The sequence below is a fragment of the Corvus cornix genome, chromosome 9 (assembly GCF_000738735.6).
Source record: "Corvus cornix cornix isolate S_Up_H32 chromosome 9, ASM73873v5, whole genome shotgun sequence".
Lineage (NCBI taxonomy): Eukaryota > Metazoa > Chordata > Aves > Passeriformes > Corvidae > Corvus > Corvus cornix.
Genome location: NC_046339.1, coordinates 13,370,166 through 13,388,148, shown reverse-complemented (window position 1 = coordinate 13,388,148; position 17,983 = coordinate 13,370,166). Strand labels below are relative to the sequence as shown.

Here is a 17,983-nt window from a genome sequence, read left to right as displayed (position 1 = left end):
TATTTTCGTGGGGGAAAAAAAAAAAAAAAAAAAGGCAAAAGCAAAGAAAAAAAAAAAAGAGCCTTATATATATTAAAAAAAAAAAAAAAAAAAAAAGTTGGGGCTGCCGCAGCCCCGTTTGTCAGAGCGGTGTCAGGGCGCCACAATACCTGCGATGGATGAGCCGGCGCGGCCAATCAGCGCCCGCAGCCGGCGGGGCCGGGGGCAGCGACGCGGGGAAGGGGGAGCCGGCGCCGGCCAATGCGCGCCCACGTCCGCCCCGCACGGCGCTCCGCCCCCGGCTCCCATTCATCAAGGGGGGGGACGGTGTCGTCTTTTCAATTCATTTATCTGCAGGAATGATTGCCGCTATCAGTCTCGCGTTCACCGCCCGGCTGAGGAGGTGAAAGTTTCTCCCCAGGAAGATAAACCGCAAAAGACAATATTGTGCATGATTTGCGCCTTTTTTTTGCGGAGCGAAAAAAAAAAAAGGCCCCCCGAAAAAAAAAAATCGGGTGAGTGTGGGGAAGCTCGAAGAGGAGAGAGAAACAATCTCTCGGCCACTTTGCAACATTCCTATAGCCAAAAAAATCACTGAAGGAAGTTTCTTTTTTGTTTTTGTTTTTTTTAAATTTTTTTTTTTTTTGCTACCCGTGTTGAACTCTCGCCGTTATTGTTATTTGCAGGCAGTTTATTTTTGAGCTCACCCAACCCCCCCCTCCCCACTTATACCTCCCTGAAAAGTCAAAGCAGAGAGACAGTGAATATTTTTGGGGCACAATTTTATTATTATTATTTGCAACTGCGAAGACCTCTTCCCCCCTTCCGCACCAGCCTTTTTTTTCCCCCCCCCTTTTTTTTTTCCTTCCCCCTGCGCTGATGCCGAAGGGGGTGTTTTTGATGTGGTTGCTTTGGTGGTGATCGTCGCTGACTTTCCAAAGAGGGTGTTTTCGCTGCCGCTGCTGCTGCTGCTGCTTCTCTCCGCGTTGTGTGTGCGCGCGTGCTTTTTTTTGGTTGCTGCATCGACGCTGGGAAGATGCTTCTGGATGCTGGACCGCAGTATCCCGCCATAGGAGTCACTACCTTCGGATCCTCTCGCCACCACTCCACGGCCGATGTCACGGACAGAGAAGTGGGGCTGGGGATCAACCCCTTCGCCGACGGCATGGGCGCCTTCAAAATCAACCCCAGCACCCACGAGCTGGCCTCGGCCGGCCAGACCGCCTTCACCTCGCAGGCACCCGGCTACGCGGCGGCGGCCCTGGGGCACCACCACCACCCGACCCATGTCAGCTCCTATTTCCAGCGCCGCCTTCAACTCCACCGGGACTTTCTGTTCCGCAACCGCGGCTTCGGGAGGCGGCGGCGCCAGCGCCCAGCACAGCCTCTTCGCCTCGCTGCGGCAGCTTCGCCGGACCCCACGGACACACAGATGCCGCGGGACATATACTTTTCCCGGGGCTGCACGAGCAAGCCACCAGCCACGCTTCGCCTAACGTGGTGAACGGGCAGATGCGCCTGGGCTTCTCCGGAGACATGTACGGCAGACCCGACCAGTACGGCCAGGTCACTAGCCCCCGCTCCGAGCACTACGCCTCGACCCAGCTGCACGGCTACGGCCACATGAACATGAACATGGCAGCCCACCACGGGGCAGGGGCCTTCTTTCGTTACATGAGGCAGCCCATCAAACAGGAACTCATCTGTAAGTGGATTGAGCCCGAGCAATTGTCAAACCCCAAAAAGTCCTGCAACAAAACTTTCAGCACGATGCACGAGCTGGTGACTCATGTCACGGTGGAGCACGTTGGAGGACCCGAGCAGTCCAATCACATATGTTTCTGGGAAGAGTGTCCAAGAGAAGGGAAACCTTTCAAGGCCAAATATAACTTGTAAATCACATCAGAGTCCACACAGGTGAAAAACCTTTCCCCTGCCCTTTCCCAGGCTGTGGCAAAGTGTTTGCCAGATCAGAGAATCTCAAAATACACAAAAGAACTCATACAGGTACGGTAACATTCTCTGTCGCTTTTCTCTCTGCGAGTGGAAGCGCCGAGCGCCGGGGCCACAGCGGGACGCGGGGCCGTGCCGGAGAGGTCGGGGGGGCCGGCTTGGCTGAGGCTCGCACGGGGAGGAGGGGGTTTGGTCCAGGGACCACTGCTTTTTTTCCGGGAGAGGCCGGCTCGGAGCTCCGCTGCAAAACGAGCTCGGTCACAGCCACGCCAGCAGCAGCAACAAAAAGAAAATGATCCCTGCCGAGGCAGAGGGGGAGGACGGCAGGGTTTGCTGCTGGGATTGTTAGGGCGGAGGGGGTGGGGTGGGGGATCGCAGCAACCTGTCCTGTTTAAATTTATAGATTTTAATTAATTATTGTTCGGCAGTTTTGGCTGTGGCACGATGAGAAATTGTGCTAAATGTTGCAGGCAGCTCATTCGTCTCCTCTCTGCAATTCAGGGCTCGGTAAATATTTAATTCCGTTGAGCGATTTTAAATAAACCCAGCTCGGCGCGTTACTGTGTTATTGTTGTGCGGAGGGGAGGCGCCGGTATTCCTGAGAACTTTTTCCTTCGTGGGAGGTGGGAATGCAGCAGCCTCTGGCCGGGAGAGCAATCTCTCCCCTCTCCCACCCCCGAGCGCTGAAAGCCAGAGCCGCTTTCCCTAGTGCTTTAGCCGAGGGTTTGTGGAGCTGTCCTCTCGTTGATTTCCCGGGCCGGATAATTTTCAATATTGCAAGAAAATATGGGGGAGGTGGCTGAGGTGGGTGGAAGAGTAAAATATTACGAGAATGAGCTATAAAATCGGGAACCAGACACTGAGGATCGTGTGTAATATCCCACCACGCCTGCTCTCTCGCTCGGAGCGTTGTGAGGAGGGAGAGGTGCCCGGGACTGGGGTTGCAAAGGAAACTCGCCTCTCCAAAGGGAAGGGGAAAAAAAAAGTTTTTAGCTCCCCCGCTCTCCTAAACGGGCGCTGGGCAGCAGTCGGAGGTCCGGAAAGGATAAGAGAGTAGAAGAAAGGTTTTGGGATTTGAGCCTTGCTGAAGTTAGAAAGTTGCAAGTGTTTGAAATGGAGCCCTGGGCTCCGTCCGGCGGTGCGGTGACAATGAGCGATCCAGCCGGCCCTGCTTAATCAGATCCCTTTCCCTCCCACCCCCCTTCCCTCTGCAATAGGTGAAAAACCATTTAAGTGTGAGTTCGAGGGCTGTGACAGGCGCTTTGCAAACAGCAGCGACCGCAAAAAGCACATGCATGTGCACACTTCCGACAAGCCCTATCTCTGCAAAATGTGCGACAAGTCCTACACGCACCCCAGCTCCCTCCGAAGCACATGAAGGTAAATGGAGGGCGCCTGGCGTGCGGGCCTGCCCGGGCGGAGGGCGGCGGGGCCGGAGCGGCCGTGCCTGCGGGCGGAGCGCGGCCCGGGGCCGGCCGGCTGCGGGGCTCCGGCTCCGGGCCCGCCGGGCCGCGCCGCCCCCGCCCCGCAGCGCTCAGCCCCGGGCCCGGCCTCACCGCGGGGCCTTCGGTCGGTGCGGTTCAGCCCGGGGAGGGGCAGGGGGCAGCGCCAGGACGCCAGCCCGGGGGGGCGCAGTCCGGCCTTGCCCGGCGGGCAGGGGCCGGGGGCTGGAGCTGGGGCTGCCGGGGAGCCCCGCAGGAGAGCCCGAGCCTGGGGCCCGGTGCTGGGTCCCGTTGTCTGGCGCATCCCAGGCGAAGGCCTCCGTCCGCCGCCGCTCTCTATCTCTGCCCGGGTTTTCTCTTGCAGGTCCATGAATCATCCTCGCAGGGGTCCCAGCCTTCTCCCGCCGCCAGCTCAGGCTACGAGTCCTCCACCCCTCCAACCATCGTGTCTCCATCCACAGAAAACCAGACTGCCAGCTCCTTATCCCCTTCCTCCTCTGCAGTCCATCACACGTCCAGCCACAGCACGCTTACATCAAATTTTAACGAATGGTACGTCTAAAACGCTAAAACAAAACAACAACAACAACAAAACACAAACCGAAACAAAACAAAAAAGCCCCAAGCGAGCAAACAAATACCCTATTTAAAGACTCCAAAATAATGAACACTCTGAAATCAAAATTTAAATGAGCAAACAAAAGTAAAATGCTGCCAGTAGACCCAGGACTGAGTAAAATGAAGACTTAATTTTTTAAAATCTTCTTTCCTTTTTTTTTTTTTGTCCTCTATTATTTCTCTCTTTTTCTCTTTTTTTTTTTTTTTTTTTTTTTTTTTTTTTTTTTTTTTCCTTTTCTTGACTGTTCTACTCTGTTCCAAGGCTTGGTAGGCAAAAGGGTTAGTAGAATGCATAAGAAGACAAGGTTACCAGGGCAAATGCCAACTGTGTAGGGCTTTACTGGAAACCACTGATTAGAGATCGCCAACTGCATGTCTGCTCGGGCAGCGGCCTTCCCCCCATCCCCTCTTGTAAATACAGAATTATTAGCTTCAAAAACAAAACAACAAAAAAATGTACTGATTGATTTTGTAAATAGTTATATCGCAAGTTGAATAAGGGGATATGTGGATTTGTGGTCTTTGCATATATGTGGGGGGAGGGGGCGGGCGGGCGGGAGCGGCGGCGGGGGGGCGGAGGTGGGTGGGGGGCAGAGGGAAGAGGTAGAAATTCAACTATTTGTACTGAATGGCAAGAATGTTCTAGTAAATGTGTACCAAAATGTGAATTACTTTGTATTATTACAGTCTAAACGTCGATCTAACAGAATATTATTGGTATTAATGTGCTTTTTTGTATAAAGTGCAACATTTCGTCCCAAAGTCCAGTCTAAGTAGTGCAGTAAAATGTTGTTACACGTCCTGTCAAGAAATTCGTATAGTGAAAGCCTGGATCTGCGTGTCAAACTGTTACATTTGTTTATGTAAAGTGATATTAAAAAAAAAAAAAAGATATAAACTATATCTGTCCGTTGCTTTTGGCAAATACAAGAACATAATGTATATAAAACCTAATTTCCATATTTATCCGCATGTAAAGGTCCGGTTATACCTGTTACAAGATATTCAATATTTATGGCTAGAAGAATTGGTATGTAAAATTTAGTTTACAGAACTGTTTGGTAACATTTCGTACCTTATTAAAGATTCTTAAATCCCAAGAATTGTGGTAGGAATTCTTATTCACTAAGTCAACCTGCTGCAACTCCTACTAGGTTTAGGATATTAGAATAAAACTGTCCCAGTTTTTCACTGCTTTCCATTATGTCATCACTAAAGCAGCGAAGGTGATATAAATGTGATAAATGAAAGGATCCCTGCTGGCATTACTATAGTGTGTAATTAGTATTTATATCAAAATTTATGAAACAAATTTTCGGCCGCAGTATAATTTAAATGACCTTTGCAGACATAGAATAACAACCATAAAAATAACAGAAATAGATTGCATATGCTACATAAATATTAATGTGGGGAATTGTTACACGAGAAGTGCTGCATTCCACTCCAACACTGTCCATGAATCTGCATAGACGGGGTCCCTAAATTAAATTAATTCGGATAACATATATTAGGAGATTTAAAACAGTGGAGATTTCGGTTGCTATTTTAATTTAAGGCATTTATGACCATAACTAATTCTTAGGCAGTGGATTCATGACTTTCCTTGGGCCTTTTACTCCAAGAAGTACAGCACTGTTTCACGAAGGCCGTTGTTGTTGTTGTGTGTATTTTTTATTTGCTTTTTTTTCTTCTTTTCTTTTTTTTTCTTTGCTGATATTCCTTAAAACGTGATGTTAATTTAAATCAATTACTTCTTATGTTATGTTATTATTATTACTATAATTTTGCTAGTGTTAATAGCTTTCTAAAAAAAATAAATCTAGGGCATAAGAATTATTTTATGTAATTTGATTATCTTTCTATCTCTTTTATTTATTTCTCATTTACTTAAGAAATTCGTTCCATTGGCTGGCGTTGATACAGTAAATTTGTAAATGAGAAGACAATATAAAAAATCTAAATTACTTGTGCTTAATGACTGTAGCAGAACGCCTTTTCTCTAAATCAGATTGTCTTCCTTGCAGTTTAGTTTGATAGATTTGCAAGCTGTACTGCTTCCACTAACTTAGCTACGGTTGTTGGAACTGTTGGGCTTTGTTCCTGGTTGTAGCTTGCATGATCGCCCCATTAAGCAGACAACATATCAACAGACAACACAAATCATGAGGTTGGCTAAAGCTGCGAGGGCTTGTGATATGTCATAGAGTGAATTGCACAAACTGACCTTCCAGTAGACCAAGATGACACTTTAACAGCTTCTTTAAAGAAATATTATGTGTACAGCGAGTCAATAGCCATATTAACCGCTCGGGGGGCGGGGGTGCGGGGGAAGCCGCTCTCCCCTCACATTCGTGCGGGCACTCCGCAGACCCGGCGGTAACCCGCCCAGAGCACAGCCCGCTGGCTCTCATCAGCCCTTCGCAAGTATTTTTCTTTGTCCGTAACATTTGGGGATGTCCCTGCGAGACTTTTCACTGCCCCAAAGCACACCCCTCACACCCCACCCCCTCAAAAAAAAAAAAAAAAAAAAAGGAAAAGAAAAAGAAAGAGGGTTTGTCTTGCTCATCCGAAGCCCCACTCCTGCCAGTTCGGCATCGCCGCCTGCTCCCTGCAGCACCCGTGGGAAGGCTCCGCTTTAACTTTACTTTCTACAAAATGTTATTATTATAAGGCCAATATCAGTTTTCAATGAAAAGAGCGCCACCTTGCAGGGTTTGGAGAGATAGGAAAAGTTGGTGCCCGGTGGGACCTGGGCAGAAAGTGTTGGGACTTGAGGAAATGTAAGCCACCGGGCAAAAGAGCCGGGGGAAAAAGTGTTTCATGCGCCGAAAATGTTGCTTGTTGCAAATCTTTCAGGGTAACTGTCTCGGCGACTTTACCGGGCACCGGTTTTAAAAAATGTAACCTGAGCGTATCTGAGAAAAAAAGAATCGTTGAGCTAGTCTGAGCCACCCATCTGTAAAGTAAACCCGGAGAAACGTGGCGAGGGTGAGATATTTTAAAGATGCGTATTGCAAGTTTCTTTGAACTTGGTGTAAAGTCCCTAGTGGTCGCTTAACACAGATCTGTTACTTGTGTGTATTGGAACACTTGGTTAATGTGTATTCTTTTAAACTTTCAGTCTGAGGTTTGTTTGAGCGTCCTACAGCAGAAAGGATGATTCTAGTGTTGTTGCTGCTGCTGCTGTTGGTTTTTTGTCTGGGGTGAAGGGGAACGGCGCGGTACTGGTTGATCTCCATCCCGTGTATGTTCTGAATTAGCAACGATCACTGGGGCTGGAATTGTTAATGCTGAATTCAAGTCCACGCCGTGCTGGTGCTTGTGCTGTTCGCTTGGCTCTGGAGAGGGGAGCAGTGCTTTGAAATCCCCGGCAGACAGAGGGGTGCTTTTTCAGGCAGAGAGATTATGAGGTTTCTCTCGGCGGTTTCTGCGCTGGTTTAGTCTCTAAAGTCAACTTTCCTCTAGCAAGGCTCCCTTTGCGGATTTACTCACGAAGGCTCGCGAGGAGAAACACCGACCCCAGCTCTTCAGCCTCAACGGGGGCCATAATTTTCTTTCTGATGTCTGGCTCTGGAGATGCTGTCGCGGTACTTTTCCTGTGTGGGAAAAGTAGATTTTGTAGCCCACGGCAGGCCGTGCAGACAGCCCCGCGCCTCTTCGCGCTGCCTGGTCCGGGGTAGACAAAACGCTTAGGTCCGATATCTGCCGTCCGCAGTCTCCCGCGTCCGCGGAGGCTCCCGCCGCCGCGGGAGAGTGTTTGAAGATACCCACGGCAGGAAGGCAGTACCGGCAGGGAAGAGTGCAGGAGGCTGTTGGGTGGGTGTGTGGAGAGCTGTGTGCGCTGGCCCCTCTCGGGTGGCAACCCCCGGCCGTGCTTGAGCCGTTTGCACGCAGAAAGTTAAATGCAAAACAATAATCGGGCGCTTCCCCTTCCCCCGCGAAAGACTCGCCTTTCAGGTCGCTTTAATGGCTTGTGAGTGATCGCTTGAATTTATTAAAAGGCAAGTCCGGCATTCATAAGCCAAAGTTAGCTTCTTTAGTGCAGACACTGTTTGAAATGGGGACACCCGCTCGGCGCTGGCCTCGTCTGGTTATCGCCCTTCTTTTAGCCGTGAGGAAGCAGCAGTCCCTGGACGGATGTACGGAGCATCGACACTTTTATTTACTGTTTTTCTGGCCACGCTGGAAAACGACTCTGACTTTGTAAGTTTTCCTGTGTCCAGAGCCCTTGCTCCTCTCGCAGCAACTTTTAAAGGGAGCGAGCAGAGAGCCGGGGCCGCGGGTCGGGCCCGGGCGGCGGGCGCGCAGGAGCCCCGCTGCACACTCGGGCCGCAGGGAGCCCGGCGCGGCCGGCGCGGAGCCAGAGCCCCGCTGCAAAGCCCACTTCAGCAGGCAGGACGGGGAAGGAGATCCCCTCTGAAAAGGGCAGAGTATTTCAAGTGACCTGACGCTAAAAGAACCCGTGTGCGTTTTGTCGCTGGAGCTCAGAGGGAGAGGAATTCGTGAGCGATACGCCCACGAAGGAGGCTGTACAGGTACCAGGCGCACCGTGCATCACCATCGCAAAGTTTACATCTGCATTTGCACACACACGCACCCCGTTCGTACCCGCAGCACGTCTGCGAAGCCACACACGGCTGTGCCTGCCCGTGGCTGGGACGCGCCCGCCGCCCCACGCACACGTGCGCGCCGGCCACCTCGAGATGAGGGCTCGATCCCCGCGGCTCAGCGCGGTGTTCCCGCGGGAAATCAGCACATTTTCCTCAAAAGGTGGCGGTTCCCTGCTGAGCGGGGCTTTGCTGCTGGGGAGAGGCTGGGGAACGCTGAGGGGCCCGGTCGGGGCCCGGCGCGGCCGCGCAGCCCGGCCTGCGGAGCGGCTCCGCCGCCCCCGTCCCGCGCGTCTCCGCGGGCGCGGGGGTCCCATGGTGGGCACGGACATGGCCTGTGCTGTGGCTACAACTCACGGGACACACGGACACTGCCATAGATGCACACAAGCTCACCGAAATCACCGTTCGCGTTGCTGTTGTATTACAAATAAGTCCATATCTGTACATATACCTCTCTATCTACATTTGTAGGTAAAGAAAGAGCGGTGTTTCTAGAAAGACACACATTCATGTGTTTACATGGAAGTATATTTTCGAAGGCTCACAGAACCTCTATTATTCAATGCAATGCTTCTGCACAATGGGTGACATTTGTAACAGAATGGGTGTAATTTCCAAATTCATCCAGAAAGATTAATAATTGAGATTCTATTTTGAGTGAGGGGCAGGTCTGATTTCCTGAACCTGCTGAACGTGTGAAGGTGGGTTCCATTTCACCACAAAGATGCTGTGTTTTAGGGTGCATTGTTTATTAAAAATGGCCAAGATTTTAACTCTGTATCAATTTTTTTTTCCCTGCTGTGAACGTCTACGGGTCAGATTTGGTTCATCTTCGATAACATGAAACACGATCTTGTGAAGCGAAGGGGCTATTTTTATCATGCAGCTGGAAGCTGTCATCAATTCGCAACATTTATTTCAGCTTTAGAACGATAGTATAAAATAGCATGAAGTTTCCAGATGACGCCCGTACTGCAGACAGGATTTTTCAAGTATAATAAATCAAATTAATTACCTTTTAGATATATACGATCATACTACCTCTCTATGAAACTGCTATTAAAAAAATACTCGATGTGTGCATCTGTGATTGTGCATGTGTTTACATCTGGGGAACCAAACACAGAATTTAATGTCTGGGGTAACTGCAACGAGGCAGGGTGTAGGATCAGTGGGGCACACTCAAGTCCGAGTCCCCGTATGCCACGTTGTCGAGACGTGGGCACGACTTTGCTCAGCAAAAAATTGAAAGTTGTGTTTTGGCACGGGGCAGAACTGTAAGATCCTTTAGGACACTTTCACTTCCAAAAATCCCGTGAAGAAATATGGCCAAAGAGCGAAGGAAAAATAAGCCCGGGAAAATATCCCTACATTAGCAAGCTTCCCCCCGCCGGGCCATGCGTTTTGTGCTTGATGTTGCCCCTTTCTGGAGCCGGGGGCAGCGGGGAGGTTCGGGACTGACCACCTGGGGACGGTTCCTAGAAACCGCGGCTGTGCGTAGGGGCGGTGCGTCTGTGTCAGTGGGGTGTGTGTATTTGTGTGAGTGCTCTGTGTGTGAGCACTCTGTGTGTAAGGGCTGTGTAAGTGCTCTGTGTGTGTGTGTGAGTATTCAGTGAGTGTCAGCGGTGTGTGTATTTGTGTGAGTACTCTGTGTGTGCATGCTGTGTGTGAGCTCTGTGTGAGCTCTGAGTGTTCTGTGTGTGAGTGATGTGGATGCGTGTGTGCATCTGCATGTGTGTGATGTGTGTGTGAGTGATGCGTGAACGTGCTCTGTATGAGTTCTGTGTGTGTGACGTGTGTGTGAGTGCTCTGTGTGTGTGTGCTGTCTGTGTCTGTATGTGACTGTATGTCTGTCTGTCTCTGTGAGCGCCCGCCGTGCGCCCCGGCGGCAGCCCCGACGGCGCATGCGCGCCCGCGGCGCGGCTCCACGTGCTGTTGAATATTTATGCCGCGGCCCCGCCGCCCGCGGAAGGTGCCCGCGCCCGCCCCGCGCCCGCGCACGGCAACGCCGCCGCCGCACGTGCTGCCCGCCCGCCCCGCTCCCGCCCCGCTCCCGCCGCGCCCCGCAGCCGCCCGGCCCGGCCCGGCCCGGCCCGGCCCGGCCCGTCCGGGGCTGCCCCCGCCGCGCCGTCCCCGTGCCGCGCAGCGATGCGCCGGGCAGGGGCTTTCAGCCTCCCCTGCACGCTGGGCAAACGCGACCTCCCTCCTTTAGCGGGCTCTTTAGGGAACCCCCGGCCCCCTCCTCACAGCTGTTCTCAGCGCCGGGGGTCGCCGGCCGAGAGGCTTTTCGTGGGCTTATGTGTCAAAACGCGACGGGTACAGTCACCAGAAGAGTACCGTCTCTGGGGAAGGGAGAAAGGTTCTTGTAATGGATTCCTTTCTGTCTCGCTCCTCTTAAGAAAACCTCATCATATTGTATGGCCCATCATATTTTATTGCTGGTATATGGACATCGCATGATAGATCCGAGGAAGAAACGCAGGCTCTTGGCATTTGTTTCTTTGTAGGTTGTAGGTTGTTTGTTGTTTTTTGTTTTTTTTTTTTTTTTACAAATACTAGTAATTCCCAGTACTCATTGTTCAGCGGCACAAAGTAATTTTAAAGCCTTTTGTACGGTGACAAAATAACATCCCATGGTATCAGAAATGTGCTTCTATATCTTGGTAATGAGGTGGGTTTTTCTTTCCCCTGAGCCCGGAGGGAAGGGAGCAGGATGGAGGCTGGAGCCCTCGGAACGCGTGCGGGCTCCCGGGCACACCTGGGCACTTGCCCTGGCCCGGGCAGAGCCGCGTCCACACGGCCCGGCCCAGCACCCCCCCAAGTTCCCAGAAAGGCCCTTCCGGGCGGAGCGAGACTGGCTGGAAATCGCCCAGCGACAATTCCCTCTCCGTAGACTCTCTCTCCCTCTCCCCCTCCGCCATAGCCCACCTCTCTCCACCGCCCGCTCTCCCCTCCTTGCTCGGCGCTGCAGACGAACGCGCGCCCATAGGTGTGTGTGCGCCTGGGCTGGGTAGTGGAAGCCTCTCCGGGCCAACACCTGGAGGGCCTGTGTCCCCCTCCCCGGACGGCTGAGGCTCCCTGCACGCCCCAGCCGACTACAAGGGGCGGCAATAAAGCCGATGTCCATCATGTCGCCTGTTCAGTTCAGAAAGGGCAGATCCTGACCTCGGTTCCCCAAGTGGAAGCTTGTCTTGGGCACGAACTGTTGTCACCATTTGCTCCAACATTTAAACAGATGTGTATTCATACATATTTTTTCCCTGCTTTCCATCCAGCCTTTTTTCTTTCTTCCATTTTCCCCTTTAGCAGAAGGGGAAAGCTCCCAGGTAATTGCAGGGGCGCGAGAACGTCGTTCAAGCGGACAGTGGAACCCGACCACACACCTGAGTCACATGCCCACGCCTTCGCGTGGGAATCTGCTCCCATCATTTAGTTCCCAAGAAAACTGTTGATCTCTAAGTGTGAGCCTGAACCTTTGCATTTGGTGGTAATGGCCGCTTCGCTTCCTCCCTCCCCCCAGCCCTCTCCCCTCCGGGTTCGTCCCTCTGTTGTGCTTCCAGAGATAACCAGGTCCCCCCGGTGGGCTGGGGCAGGAGCAGGGCGCGGGCGTCTGCACCGGGACGGGACCGCGCAGCGCTCGCTGCGGGGGCAGAGGAGGGGGACGTGCCCTCGCTTTTTCGGACAAGAATGGGCTCTATTATTATTGTTGTTGTTGCTGTTGCTGTTAGTAATATTATTGTTATTGTTGTTGTTGTTTTAGTTGTTACTATTATATTAATTTTTAAATTATCCTTTTGCAACTTGCAAAGCGCCTGTAAATTTACCTTAAACCTGCTTTTTTTTCCCTAGCCAATAGTGTCAGGGGCCGGCTAGCCTGTCCCTCCGGAGCATTAACCCTTGTCGCTAGCTGGAGTGAGTGAGAAGCTGAGGTTTGGCCCTGAGGAGCTGTGAGGAGCTGTGTGTGTAGATCTGGCACAGCTTTGCTCCCTTAACTCCTGGATCTTTGTTTTGGTGGCGACCAGGGAGAGCAGGGAGCGCTGTGCTCGCATTTCCCGCTGGCTTTTACACACACACACACACACACACACACACACACAAATCCCCCTTTCCAACTTTCTGCTTTTTGCGCTTCTCTTCCAGTTTTTTCACTTCTCAGACCTACTGGCAGCATTTGCCGAGATCTAGATCCCCGTCGTGGTAAGTGATGCTTTTCTCCATTGCAAAACTCGCTCAGCTCTCGGCTAGCTGTCCCAGGGATGGGTGTAGAAGTTGTATTTGTTTGGAACAGAATTGCCCAACCCCAGTGGTTTCACGTCAAGCAGCACAGAGTAAAACTATTGTCGTGTATTAACTCTGAATGGGAGCAAACAGACCAAATAATCACTGCTGGCTCCGACAGTAGCACGGCACTAATGTCATTCTTTTTAAGTTTGCAAAGCAACTTTTTTTTTTTTTTTTTGGTTGTTATTGGGAAAGCGAGCCTGTGTTTTCGGTCGGAACTTATATATTTACATTACACACCAGATCATAACAAACTATACAAAGAATGCAGCTGCCATATGTGCTTTGTGAACATACAATTATGATTGGGGGGTTCAAGCATTCAACTTAAGTGTTGTAGACACACTGATACCACTCTGCAAGATTCGTACAGTACCTGAAAACTCACTCCATCTTTGGGAAAAGGGCTGGACAGACGTTGCATTTTTAAAACCTCTGTTTTTTTTTTTTTTTTTTTTTTTTTTAATAAATCAACTTCAGTAAATGCCTCCTGGACGTTTATTTTTAATGTACAGTCTGCAGCTCTGACTGGATCAAATTCACGATTATTCAGATGAGGTTGAATTTGAATAACTTGCTGGTTTCTCTCCCCCGCCCTCCCCCATCACACTCCCCCTCCTCTTTTTTTTTTTTTTTTTTTTTTTTTTTTTTTTTTTGTTTGTTTGTTTTAAAAATTAAGAAAATGAAGAGAACCGCTGAGTCCGGCTGACCTTTGGCTGACATAATTTAGCAGGAGACCGGTCGCAAATGAGGACTGGATAAATTAGACGCTCTAATTCTCCAGCTAAAACGATACTCAGCGCCCGGCTTCCAGCTCAAGGAGCCGGGGCAGGGGCTGCCCCGAGGCCCGGGAGCCCCAGGGCGGCGGCGGAGCGCGGTCCCGGCGGAGAGGCCCGGGGAGCCGCCGGCACCGCCAAGTTCAGGGCTCGTCCCCTGCGCGCCGCTGAGAAACGAGCCCCGTAGCCGCCTACTAATGGCTCCCTCCCTCGGGTCCCCGCTCCGCAGCCGCGCAGAGGCCGCGTGTGCGCACGAGTGGCGCGGTCGCGCCCGGGCCTGCGGTTCAGCGCTGCCGCCGTCCCGCTCCGCGCCCGCGGGCTCCGCCCGGCCGCGCCGCTGCCCTCGGGGCCGGCCCGGTGGCGGCGGGTGAGGGCCGGGGGCGCGCAGCGGCCGCTCCGCCGGCGCGGGCAGCGATCCGCGGCGGGCCGGGCTCGCAGGCGGCGGCGGGGGTGCGGAGCGGCCGCCGGCCCCAGGACGCGGTGCCAGCCCCCGCCCGGCCTGATTAGCTTGTCAGGGTTTATCTCGTTAAGTTGTGCAGGACGTTGCTGACATGACAAGGCACGGGCAAACTGTAGAGAGGGATTAATCTCCAGAAGTTGCTGTCACAAAAAAAAAAAAAAAAAGCAAACAAAAACCCAACAAAAAAACCCCGACCCTGGAAAAAGAGAAGGAATCAGCGTTTGGTATTTTAGGCGATCATTTGTTGAGTATCTGCGGGTATTGCTGCTCTGCTCAGACTGGCTGGCCAGGGGATCACTGTTTTAGAGACAGCGGAGCGTTCTCGTGGCGCAGACTAATGTCCTTTCCCCGCGGGAAGAGGTGAGCGCCGCTCCCGCACTGCAGCGGGCGGTAGGGACCCGGACACGGCAAGGGACCGATCCTGAACTCCTCAGGCAAAACTTCCAGCTCAAGCGGGACCGAGTTCCCAGCCGACAGCAATTTCCCCCTCTCTAATGAGTCGCCTCTGCTAACAAATGTTGCCTCTACTCAGGTTCCTCAGCGGGCTGCAGCTGAGTCCGAGAGAATTTGATCCTTTATTCCAAGACGTGTTTTAATAAAACTGCTGTAACGTTGGCATTTTATTAGGAGCCTATTGTTTCCAAATTAATCCTTAATCTACAAAAAAGTCTATCCTACCAAACTAGATTCACTCTGTGCACCCCTTTCTTCATCTACATGCATTTTACTACTAAGAACCTACCTCTACATTTCCCTGAATCATCAGACCATTAATTTGCTGGGGAGCTAGCTATTTCACCCAGATGGATATAATTCTGAATAAACTCAGAAGAAATGCAAAAACATGTGCTTTTCTGTCATATCCCCTGCCCCCCCCCCCCCCCCCCCCCCTTTTTTTTTCCTTTCCTTTTTAGTCGGTCTGTGTTGAGCAATGCCTTCAGAAACTTCATTATCTAAAAGGCAGACCTAGAGGGCAGGGACTTTGGGAATATTTCCCTTTTATTCTGAAACTGTCTAAACTTAGAGCAGGGTTGAACATGTCCTCAAATCTGCACCTTCCAGGGAGAAATGAATGATGTGCCAGACACTTCACTTCTAGTCAAAAAAATATAAACCAAATGCTGTGAGGTTCAGAATTCTTTCTCAGGCCTATTTTCTGTGCGCATTTTACAGTCTGAATGTAAAATGGTCACCTCAGAAGTTGATAAAAAACTCCTGTAGATGTTATGGTATATATTTTGCTCCATTTTGTTTCAAGTAGATTTTACTAACAATTCATATGAAAAGAAAATGGACAGCCAACCCGACAGGATACTTCTGCAGGTTACCGGCCAAGCACACTCAAACAGCTCACATTAGACATAAAGTTGGGCTAGGTGTAATATTTCTGAAAAAACATCCCCCTTCCCCCTTCTTCCCCTCCTTTCTTCCCCCCAATGCAAATAGATATATCTTTGCATAATATAATCTTAAAATGTCACCCCTCTTTGACTTTTCTGAATGGTAAAAGTTTACACCCAGGTCAGCATGAAGCACTGTAACAAAGGGTGGTTTGCGGTGGAATTTTAGGTTTTAGGATATTGTGCATAAAAAAAAATCCTAACATAGCAAGTGTAGTTTCTGCCTGATATCTAAAAGAATTACCATCTAGGAAACACCCTGAAAGTGCTCATCTGCTAGATAATATGAGTGCTGAATAGAAATGTATTTCCACTAGCTCTGCAATACAAATAAACATCGTTAATATGTATGATTGAAAAATCAAGAATTTGTAAACACAGTGCCAGCATCACAGCACTCAAGATATTCTTTCCTATTTATAAAAAATAAATGTTTAATTATTCAAGTTTGGATTTTCCTTGTTGTATCTTTATGCTTCATTGGCATGTTAGGTTTAGGAAGTGGGGTTATAATACAGGCAGTTACATACCTAATGTAAGTATCTATGTTTGAATCAAAATCATTATCTTTCACATAGGTGAGTGAAGCAGGTTATATATGCTTACAGCAATTTTTGTGTCAGTCATGTTTTTTGATCCATTTAGATTTTGTTTTATTTTTATTTGCCACTACTTCTTGCTGCAGGACTTTCACTGAGACAAATATACCTAATATGAGCATTTATAATTGTCTGGATAGTTTGTTTGAAATACTCAGGATATTTTTTTGAAACTAAAATGAAAATATACTTTTAATGCTCGATTAGTTTTCTGTTGTGATATTTGTAGGAGTTGTGTAGCCTCTATGTGTGCTTGGTCAGTATACAACATGGTTCATACTTCCACCAACATTTTTAATCATACAGCAAATTGTTGAATGTTCCTATAAGGAGTAGTGGACAAAGGCTACCAGGAAGGGTGGCTGCATTAAACTGGCGAAACACATGAGGGCTGAAATAAGGGACTGAACCAAACCACACTGAAATCAATGGGAGACTCTTACTGAGTGGGAACAGGCTTCAGGCACAGTGTAAATCACTGTACAGGTACGGCACTTTTCGTCTCTTTCCAGTTTTGGTTTGGTTTATAGTATGTTGTTTAAAAGTAACATTCTAGATTAAAATTATTTACAGGTAACATTCTGGATTAAATTTTTTTGATTCATGTCTGGCATAAAAATGTCTGTGTTTGGATGGAAGTGCTGATAGGAAACCTGGACTGGTATTGCAGAACTGATGGAAATGACATGCGAGTCACCTTATTCAAGCAATGATTGCTTTCAGGATATTTCTTAAAATATTGGTCTTTTAGACAAAGGTGTGTTTTTGTAGGAATGAAGCAACTATCCAAGAGATTTGGTCAGGTCCTTTCCAGTAAATCATTTTTTCCAGCCACATGACTAAAAGTTGAAAATTGCCCAGATTACCATATCTCTATTCTTCTTTGCCAGGGAGTAAAAGCAACGTGGGACCCCCCTCTCCCCCGCTGCTCTCTCAGCCTTAACATGGTCCTACAAATATAACATAATAATTAATTCACTGCTAATATTGGAACTTGACTGTGAAAAAGCTGTTTTCTGCTAGGAGAATTCAGTTGCAGTAAACACTGCTAGAGCAAATGGAGTATTTCTGTTGGGATATGCTATAAATGGTGTTTAGTCAGTTCCCACTGGAGCCATAAGTTTAGGATCAGATCCTGCTTAATATCATGTTTCTCGTGATACTTACTGACTGTAGCAAAAAGCACAGCTATTTAAAAAAACCCCTTAAAAATATGTGGTCTTGCTTATCTAGAAAACCTCAGTATCAATGGAATTCTTAAATTTCTGGGCACATTTGGAAAGGACTTAGAGACTACTTTACAAACTTAACTTCATACTTAGATACTCTCTCCTTTTTAGTTCTATTGTGTACTGAAGAATAGCTCATTTAATTAAAAAATCCTAACAGCATAATATTGTGGAGTGTTGTCAGTAGTTGCAGAGAAAGGGCCAAATTCCTGTTTTCTTATTCTGGCAAATTTTCCCACTGGTGCTATGGCTTTTATGAAGCTTGGACATGTATTTTAAGATCCCACCAGTAATAAAGAAATTGTTTTACTCTTGCTTAAGCATTTTCCTGCTGGCTGATGACAGCAATCAGAAAGCTGCATGCTCCTAGTTTTTCTTGTCATAAACTAGGAAGTGTTAAGTTGAAACCCTAAATGTTTCAAAAAGCTGTAAACAACTACTTCTGATACGAATCTGTACATGAACAACCTGTCCATCCTCTTCCAAGTAGGACTTTGAGCTAAACTACAGGAAAAGGTCTGCAGCCTTTTAACTTTTTCCCAGCCAAAGCTGTCATTAGTTAAAATATTATTTTTACCTGTAGAAGTACAATGAAAGGGCTTTACAATCCAGATCTGTTTATACTGTGTAGGT

General features: G+C 49.2%; 1 protein-coding gene and 1 long non-coding RNA gene across 2 annotated transcripts in view; both read left to right on the top strand.

Moving 5' to 3' along the window:
- The first annotated feature begins 308 nt into the window (after positions 1-308).
- Positions 309-5,095, top strand: ZIC1 (Zic family member 1). Its single transcript, XM_039557261.1, is given in 7 exon segments — positions 309-1,336; positions 1,338-1,375; positions 1,377-1,864; positions 1,867-1,986; positions 3,150-3,296; positions 3,299-3,312; positions 3,739-5,095. Coding segments are annotated over 7 exon segments (1,326 nt in total). The 5' UTR covers positions 309-1,015; the 3' UTR covers positions 3,937-5,095.
- A 7,433-nt stretch (positions 5,096-12,528) lies between these two features.
- The window catches only part of LOC104693467, a 64,677-nt gene continuing 59,222 nt past the window's right edge, over positions 12,529-17,983 (top strand). Inside the window, exon 1 of the long non-coding RNA XR_752548.4 lies at positions 12,529-12,802. This is a non-coding gene — a long non-coding RNA (uncharacterized LOC104693467). The remainder of the gene's footprint in view (positions 12,803-17,983) is intronic.